Raw genomic sequence first — 9,904 nt, forward strand, 5'->3', positions numbered from 1 at the left:
GTTTGAGCTAGAGGCAAGTTGAAGACATTTTGCATCACACTTTTCCTATCTCAGGGATTATATTGAGAGTGCTGTACAGCCAGAGGCAGTGAACTGAGTGGCCATATTGTCTACTGCAGAAGGTTTTCATTGCAGACAGATCTGTGTGTGTGTGCTTATGCACACCACTGCATGCACTTTCACACTTTAAGTACTGCCTGATGAAATAATGAATGTTTGTTTTGACCCATGTCACGTCTAAGTTGTTTATAATGGTCCAGCACTTACACCACCCTTGATATAGACATACGTCTAACCTCCGACCCCCTGACACTCAACCAGTGTGTAATTATTGTCCGGCCTGGCAGGAGTGTGTGGGTGGTGATATGCCCACCATAGCCCGTTGTGGGGGTGGTCTTTAGAGACAGAGAGACGCTTATCAGGCGCTTGGTTTGATATGTCTCCAGCCCACCCTTGATCTTCCCATTTCTGTTCAAGCCCAATGTCAGTGTCTTTCATGTAGATTTCTGATCTCTCTCCTCTCTTGGGGCTTTCTCTCTCTCTCTCTCTCGCTCTCTCTTTCTCTCTCTCTCCTCCCACCAATGTCTCTCTATCTAGACTGGGACTCAATGTAAAATTCTCTTCAGGTAATAGAATCATAGAAGCAGCATCCATTTTGCCGTTCCCCTCCGTCTGTGGAGGCCCAGGTTTAATTGGAGATGGGTAATGGTGTTGAGTAATGATGGTGTCAGCTCTCCCCCCTTTCTCAACTCACACCCAGAGGGTAGAGAGTAACAAGATGGTGTCTGTCTGTCTGTCTGTCCAGCTCCATCAACCAAAGTAGCACTTAATAACTTTTAATGATGCGTTTATCAGTCATCCTCCCTATTGGTTAGACCACACATGGTCAGTCACGGTCCATAGATCCACAACAGTAGCAAGACTATATCAGGCTGTCGTATTGCTGATCTAGGATCAGGTCCACCCTGACCATGTAATCTTATTGATTTATAATCTAAAGGTAAAATGGATCCTAGACCAGCCCTCCTACTCTGAGATATGATATGCATACAGGTCCTGATCTGAGTAGTGTTACACCGTGCAGAACGGTTTGCTATTCGCAGCTTTACAAATTGATTGTGTTTGTCTAATTTGACGGGTGGTAATCCTCCAGATAGCATCGCCTCGGACAGGAAGTCAAAAGATATCTGTGCAAATGTTAAGTGAGTTACAATTGCCTCTGTCTCACTTAACCCTGTTAATTCAGCCGAATGAATGTTGAAATATAAATGGATCAATTAGCGAGCAATTAAGTCCAGCTATGCAGTGTTACTCCAGTAATTAATAGTCCGTTCTAGAGGAGCTGCGTTCCAGGCCGGTGTGTAGTGTGTGTGCATGTATGTTTATAACTGACTGTTTTTGTCCGTCTTTGTGTGTGTGTGTGTGTGTGTGTGTGTGTGTGTGTGTGTGTGTGTGTGTGTGTGTGTGTGTGTGTGTGTGTGTGTGTGTGTGTGTGTGTGTGTGTGTGTGTGTGTGTGTGTGTGTGTGTGTGTGTGTGTGTGTGTGTGTGTGTTCTTTCTGACACTGCCAATACAAGGCAGACACCCCTGACTCTGTCTTCCACCCCAGTAAGCATCCATCCATTCATTCATCCATCCATCCATCCATCCAATCCTCCATCATAAGAAACTCAGATCACATATTTTTCGGGCATCCTTATGCATAAAAACCGATGCGTGGCATCAATATTAAATTGTGTTTACCCAGAACACATGTAGCCGGGGCCTGGGCTGCTTTGTCTCTTAACTTTCCTTACCTACTGACATCAAAGTGAACAGATCAGATTATCGTCCCAAGGTATCATAGTCAGTCAGGAGGGAGAGGCCTCTCCGTTTCCCAGGCTATAATTGCACTGACAGGGCGTGTGTGTATTCCAGCGTAATAGCAAATTCCATAACTACTTCCTCTCGCCGAACACCTGTTAAATTCTAATGCACCGGTTGTTAGCCGGAGATTTATTTTAATTTTAAATGTTTGGAAGTTACCTGTTGGAGATGATCAAAGTGCTGATCGCTGGGGGAGCGCCGGGCGGGGGGAGACGTAGCTAGCACCACACTCATTTGAATACAGGGAAAGAGAGGGAAGAGCGACGGCTTTGAACACTACTTTCTCGGAGGGAGGGAGGGAGGGAGGGAGGAGGAAGGGGGTGCAGGAGGTGAAAAAACACCCATTGTGTGTTATGTTGCCATGCTCTGCTAGAGAACTACTGTCTGTCTTCTGTCTCCATGTCTGAAGTGGAGTTAACGCTTTACAGCCCACTCAATGCTGCCTCTGGGACTTAGACTGAAGCAGGTCAGGTCTGAATAGGAATCAGTCTGTCTAGTAGTCATCTTGACTTCAATCTTGTCTTCTTTCTATAGCTACTGTTGTACCTCTGGTACCTTCATCTACACATTTGTACTGGAATGCAGAATTCAGGTGAAAGTTGTGTTAATGATTTGGAGTTGGGAAGTAGGTGAAATATGCTAGCTATGCTAGCTAAATATGTTCCTTGCTAGCTGTTCATCTAGATAGTTGGATGCCTTTGTGCCTTTATGTGAGTCAGTGAGTCCACTGCAGACAGACCGAGACAGATCTCCATAGAGTCTAGAAGATGGCCCTGTGCCCTGTTCTTCTATTCAGCCTGAAGGTCCTGGCTGTGGTCTGACAACCCAGCAGCCCAGGTGACTCAGCTCAGCCACACACCAGCCTGGATGATGGGTTGCCAGGTTGGATCGAGCGGTTGCCAGATTGGCGGCTGCCACCGCAACTAAGGAGACTGGGGAAACCCCCACAAGTGATCAGTGGCCACCAGCAGAGTTTTGTAGCCGTAGCCCAATTAGCCCATACTGTCACCGCATTGCACACAGGGTAACTAGCTACTGTTTCTCTGGCTGGTTACAGTAAAGCGGTGATTAGTAGAACCCACATTAGAATACATAGTAGACCTCAGGCTTTTCTGGACAGCCATCTAAATGAACAGTGACTTCTTAATTGTGTGGGCAGCCGTTCAAAGCAGAGCTCACTAGCGAAGCCCCACATCAGCGTTGGAAATGAAGGAGGTGTGAAGATGAGGCTCTCAGTCAGTCCAATGAAGTTGGGGCTAGGTTGAAGAGGGGGATGTTAGGACCCCTATTGTCCTTTTTGTCAACTTGGAACTTGGCCCCCTACTTGTTGCCACTCTAAAGGGAATAGGGTGCTAGTTTGCCTTGCATCCTTTTTTGTTCTTCATCAGATACACTGATGTGAAGCAGGACGGTCCTTGTACGTGTGACTGTACCACATCAACACATAGACCGGAGCTAACATAATGAAATGCTAAATGAAACTTTGAAATCCAGTCCCCCACACCCACTGTGTTAACAACACTTTTTCTCTCTTTCTTATTCTCCGATTTTCTTCTCGCTAAATGAAAGGTACTTTAGTTGCTTCCCTCCTTTCTCTCAGCTATACAGCCATGGCTCTTCCTATAACATCTGCCTCCATCTAATCCTTGTTTAGTGTTAGTGAATCAGGCGCTGTCTGTCAGATGTATAATTCAAGTATCACTCCCCACTCGCCCGCCGCTCTGTTCCGCCAGGGTCAGGTTTGGATGAGGAGAGGTGCTTCTTTTGATCAGCATCATCATCCTCATCATCATCATCATACATGACATACCCCTGGATCCTGTGGAGTTATAGACCTAGTGAAGAATGGAAGTTGTGTGTGTGTTTTTTTAATGTTTAGATGGTTAGTGATGGTGGACAGAGGCTCAGAGGGGAAAGCATTAATAGTTGGTTCTCAGATAGGATCTATGAAATTGTAATGCTACAAAAGCAGATTGATGGAAGAAGAAGCCGTGATGTCGGGTTGGAATTTAGAAACGTAACAGAATCGATTTACATCAAAACACCCCAAAAATGATGAAGTGGAAAGTGGAGCCTAATGGAAGGCAGAGCAATAGAGGGAAACTTTAGCCAGTTGAGGACTGAAAGCCATTTTGTTGCAACCTACGCTAAAGCTACCTTCATTTAATTAGAGCCATGTTTTTCTGTTATCTCAGATTTGCCATGATTTAATGACTTCGACTTCATTCTTTGTGTCATAATGAATTTATTTGTACTGTGTCCGACCCCCGTGGGAATCGAACCCACGACCCTGGCGTTGCTAGTGCCACGCTCTTACCAAGTGAACCACCCAGTGTCAGGGCTCTCTGTCTGGCAGCAGATGAGAGCCCATATATTAGACCTGAGACAGTAATGACATGGACTCAACATGGACTCCAGTGTTGTGATTTAATAGCTCAAGTGGTCTCATTAGAAGGGAGCCCTGTGTACTGCAGCTCTCCTCATTAACCAACCACAGCCATGTGCTGCAGGCACACAGGTCAGACAGAATGTGTGGGAGGACCCAGCGCGCGCACACACACACACACACACACACTGCCCCTGTCTTGTCCTTCCATTAGGTCCTCCAGCACAACCCACTTCCATTCAGGAGCCACCATCCAGACTAACACAGCCCACTGCATCTGAACTGGGGGGTTACACAAACACACCCCCATGCGCCCTCCAGTACCCCCCAACCCCCCGCCCCGTCCCGTCCATGCGTTACCCTAGCCTACCTCTCCAACAGCATCGGAGACACAGGCAGAGGGATCCCGGCGTTGCCACAGATGTGAGGTAGGGCCTGTCCTGGTTATAGCTGCTCCATAATTAACAGTGATCAGATTTGTTTTGTGGCATAAATGGTGCATGTGTAGAACATTAGCCATGGCACTGCTCATTTAAATTCAGCTGAAGGGCTCAGCAGCAGACGGGTCACGAGCTTCAGGGAGCACAATCACAAGCCTCCTCCATATGTTCCTGCCGCATCTTACCAGGGCCACGAGCGCCAGATAAGTTCCCAGAAGAACCTAATCGTGTTCGGTAATTACAGCGCGCCTCTCTCTCTCTTTTTTTACCCCCTCTCTCCCCCTCCCCTCCCCTCTCTCCTCTCATCCCTCCCTCCACCGTTCTCTTCTGCTTTGGCTTAGAAAATGAGGGAGGAAAGAACTAAAACAGTCCCTCATCAGATAATTTGTAAATTGCTTTACGTGGCCGATGCCGACCGAAAAAACTCTGGTTGGTTGTTCTTTTTTCCCTCCGTCCGACTGAGCTAGAAATTATAAATAATTGTAACAGATGTAGCAATATGGCCAACCTCCAATAAACGAGGCCCCAGATAATTTGGCCGACCCCTTCTGACAGGCCAATTTAATAAAATGTGAACAAAATCTTCCACCGCTAATAATTTATCATCCCCTCTCCCCGTTGGTTAAAGTGAATTACCCCGACAGTTAACAAGGTCACACCCAGATGCCAAGCGACTCGCAACAAGGCTGCTACTCCTGATGATGGGATCAGGAAACATCGAGAGGTGATGACAGCGCTGGTGTTGTTTCTTGCATTACCTGTGATCCTAGAAAACACACACATACACAGGTGCCAAGGCCCTACTTGTCAGTCGGCAGTTTTTATACGCTATCATGGAATGTGGCGTGTGTGTTAGCGCCTGGTATAGAAAGAAGTGGTAGCTATAGCACTCTCGGGCTAGCTCAATGCATTATTTACTGCTCACCTTTTTATATAGGGTCGTCAAGGATGAGGGGAAAGGTGGCCATATGAGGTAAAACACATGATGAGGAGAAAAGTGGGGACAAGATAAGGCTTTCTTTGAGGTCACATAAAGAACTGGATTACAGTACCCTGTTAGGTAACAGGAAGTATTGATGTTACAGTAGCTACAGTTACGGCTTACCTTGTACACTTCTAGAGGTACTGGCAACGTAGTTGGGGCTGCAGCGTATGTTTATTTTGTTATTCGAATAGGAACAGGGACCGCTACAAACACATTGAATAAACAAGCGTCTGTATAGATGGGCTTCTCTAAACATCTATATTATGAACATGTTCCTCAATGTCACACTTCTCACCCCAATAATAAGTCTGAACCCCCCCCTCTTCCTCCCCTCCCTCTCCCATCACACTAAGGGGGACAATCTGGCCAGTGGCGTCTGTCCATCTATCATCCTCTCTGGGCGGCCGTGGGGCCTAGCCTCCTGCACACGCTCACAGACACTCCCGGTCGCCCTTGTCTCCCTGCTTTGTTTTGGTGGTCCTGTGGTGTGGGGGGGGGATGTGTGGCGGGTTGCCGTGATGTGTTGGGGAGCGTTAATTGACTGGGTTGGTAGGTGGTGATAAATAGATGGGTCCTTGATAGGGAACGTGTCTCACGCCTGGAGTTGAGTTTAGACAGCTGTCCCCTCCTCGTTGGAGCTTCCAGTTCCCAGCTTACATGCGTCTGGATGTTTACTGTGCAACCATCAGGCTTTAGGTACAGGTACAAGGTCAGGCTCAAGTCTAAGATCAGGCTTTAGGTACAGGTACAAGGTCAGGCTCAAGTCTAAGATCAGGCTTTAGGTACAGGTACAAGGTCAGGCTCAAGTCTAAGATCAGGCTTTAGGTACAGGTACAAGGTCAGGCTCAAGTCTAAGATCGGGGTTTAGTTGAGGATTAGTTAGAACTTTTCACATTTTTTTCACATTTTTTTTTTCTTCTCTCAAATTCAAATCAAGGCCTATAAGCTGGATTTTTTTAATTGGATCCCATTTAAAAATATATATCTATATATAAATAATAATAATTCGTTCCCAAAATACAACATTCACCTTTGCCATTTCCCAGAGGCGTGCAGTGCTGCTGGGTCCTCCTACATAGTCTGTAATGCTATTGTAAAATACTGTTTTTTTCTGTCACCTTATCTGAATATCTGGGTCTAGTGTGGTGGATCATGTGGATGTGCTTGGCCTTTTACAGGAGCAGACTCTGTATGACTCTCCAGATCAGGAACCCAGTGGAGAGGAGGCCCCAGCCTCAACCTGTAGCCCGGTCCCACAGGAGCCCCATCGGCCCCCAGACACACCGCTGGCCCTCAGCCCCTCCAGGGGCCAACACACTGGGAGACAGCAGGTGGGTCAGCTACTATGCAGACACACACACACACACACACACACACACTACCCCAGTCCCCTCAGAGACTCACCCCAGTCCGGTAGGAGACGGCTACTGGGGAGACAAGGGCAGGTTACAGAGATTCATGGGAATCATGTGATTAATTTGATCCATTCTCTGGCAGCCGTAGTCCTGCCCCCCCACCTCCCTCCACCCCACCTCTCCTGCCGTGGCTGGCTGGGCCCGGGCCGGCGTGTGCTGCGGGTTTCATGCATGCCTGGGGCTCAGGCACTGCCTGATTTACCACATTAGGCTTCCGATCGTTCAAGTTCCAACCACTCACTATTTTGACTAATATGTTTTTAGATAACACTCTAAATCTGCCATACAGGCACACATTGTTAAGGACTTTGTAGGCAGCAAAAAAAAATACGTGTCACTTTTGCTTACACTTAGGCTTTTTAACATGAATACAGGCCAAAACATCATTGACATCTCTTTAGAGAGAGGGTCATACAGCATACAGCACCATAACGGTCCCAGCAGTACCAGTCTGTCTCTATCCCGAGGCTCCTGTCTGCCAGAGGAGTCTCCCGTTATGCACCTGGGTGTGTGATGTTAACACCCAGCTACAGAGATGACACAGAAATTCCATTAGTCAGGCCCTCTCTTCTCCGCTCCACCTGGACAGGGACCTGGCCCTAGAACCTTATCTGATCTGACGCTGGAGGAAATACTGACCCTGACACACACAGCGCACGCACACACCACACACACACACTCACGCGCTGGCCAGCGTTCACACACAACCTTCAGCCGCTCTGCCCACATCACACCGTTTCTTTGTTGTTGTCACTTTCACTCCAGCCTCCAGTCCATATCAGTCAAACCATTATAGGGGCTGTACTTTAGCATGTCTTGTGTGTTAGTTTATGTACAACACTCTCCTGGTTCTTCCCTGCTCCTCTTAATGTATCTTAATGTATCTTAATGTCCCTTTTAAAACCTTTTAATACCTGTTGCTTTTTTTTTTGCATCCTGAAAAGCACCGAGTGGGTCTTTGAATGGCCCATATAGCTGTGGGTGTGTGTGGGGGCGCGTGTTTGTGTGTGGCTTACAATATATCCCATTCACATCACCCGGGTCCTGAACAAGTCGTGCTTTGAGAGCCCTGGCTGGCGCTGCTACACACATGACACGGTGCTGCCATCATAAAGAACTCCATTGATGACAGTGTGACCCCACCAGTCTCTCTCTCCACTCACAGGGAGATGGAGAGAGTGGAGGGAGGGGTGAGGAGGGGGGTCTATGGAGTGCCTCTCCAACGTGGAGCTGGGGTCATCAACCGTTCAGGAAATAACATACTTTTTTTTTCTCGCACTCTCTCCGTCTGGTAACTCTCTTTCTCTCTACTTTCTCTCTCTCTCTCTCTCTCTCTATCTGTTTGTGGAATCATTACGGGGTGCGTGGCACAGGACAGGTCGTGGCCCCTAGCCAGCTGTCGAGGCGAGATGAGGGCGCATCTTCATCTTCCTTACGCCTTCGCCTTTTTTGGTTTGTCCTCAGGCTGTGTGTGTGTGTGTGTGTGTGTGTGTGTGTGTGTGTGTGTGTGTGTGTGTGTGTGTGTGTGTGTGTGTGTGTGTGTCGATGACTCGGGCACGAGTTGTGGCTGGCCCAGCATTAAAGAGATAACAACGTGTTCCTCTGTAACAAGTCGTTTTGTAGTACACACACACACGTCTGTCCTCTGGACCTGTTGCAGGACAGACGGTAGACGGGCTGTCCAACTGGACGAGAGGAGCATCTGCACCCACAGCCTTTCATCGATCACTGTGTGTCCCTCTGTCCAGTCCTTCACTGTCTGTTCACTCTGTGTTTTGTGACTTTTACTCGTGATGCAAATGGATGTTCTACAGCTGACCCCGCAAACATGAATATTATGATAATTACATTTCCGTCCAGGTGGAATTTCTGTCTCCAGCTTTATTTGGATTTTGATGAAGGGTATATGGTTTGATAACACCTGAAAGATAATTCAAACCTCTTATGATTAGTGCTTGATCAGATACAGTATGATCATTCCACACATAGTATCTCCTCTCTACAGTGTTAGTGATGGTAGTGCCACATTCCTCTCATCTCTTAAACCTGTTGGGGCTAGGGGGCAGTATTTGCATGGCCGGATAAAAAAACGTACCCGATTTTAAAACTGGTTACTACTCTTGCCCAGAAACGAGAATATGCATATAATTAGTAGATTTGGATAGAAAACACTCTAACGTTTCTAAAACTGTTTGAATGGTGTCTGTGAGTATAACAGAACTCATATGGCAGGCCAAAACCTGAGAAGATTCCATACAGGAAGTGCCCTGTCTGACAATTTGTTCTCCTTCTGTGGCATCTCTATCGAAAATACAGCATCTCTGCTGTAACGTGACATTTTCTAAGGCTTCCATTGGCTCTCAGAAGGCGCCAGAAAGTGGAATGAAGTCTCTCCTGTCTCTGGGCAAAAAACAGCAGGAGATTTTGTGAGTGGTCAGGCTGAGAACAGTGACACTGGAGATGCGCGTTCATGAGAATTCTCAATTTTTTTCTTTCAGCCTTTGAATGAATACAACGTCGCCCGGTTGGAATATTATCGCTATTTTATGAGAAAAATAGCATAAAAATTGATTTTAAACAGCGTTTGGCATGCTTCGAAGTACGGTAATGGAATATTTTGAATTTTTTTGTCACGAAATATGGTCGCGCGTCACCCTCCGGATACTGACCTGAACGCACGAACAAAACGGAGGTATTTCAATGTAACTATGGATTATTTGGAACCAAAACAACATTTGTTGTTGAAGTAGAAGTCCTGGGAGTGCATTCTGATGAAGAACAGCAAAGGTAATCCAATTTTTCTTATAGTAAAT

General features: G+C 46.9%; 1 protein-coding gene across 2 annotated transcripts in view; it reads left to right on the forward strand.

The window, feature by feature from the left end:
• Positions 1-9,904, forward strand: part of LOC106602318 (centlein) — a 195,106-nt gene that overhangs the window by 70,657 nt on the left and 114,545 nt on the right. For both annotated transcript variants that reach the window (XM_045716502.1, XM_045716503.1), the window contains exon 10: positions 6,855-7,007. In XM_045716502.1, the coding sequence (XP_045572458.1) occupies positions 6,855-7,007 (153 nt within the window). The remainder of the gene's footprint in view (positions 1-6,854; positions 7,008-9,904) is intronic.

Source organism: Salmo salar, chromosome ssa04 (assembly GCF_905237065.1).
Source record: "Salmo salar chromosome ssa04, Ssal_v3.1, whole genome shotgun sequence".
In the NCBI taxonomy this organism is placed as follows: Eukaryota; Metazoa; Chordata; class Actinopteri; order Salmoniformes; family Salmonidae; genus Salmo; species Salmo salar.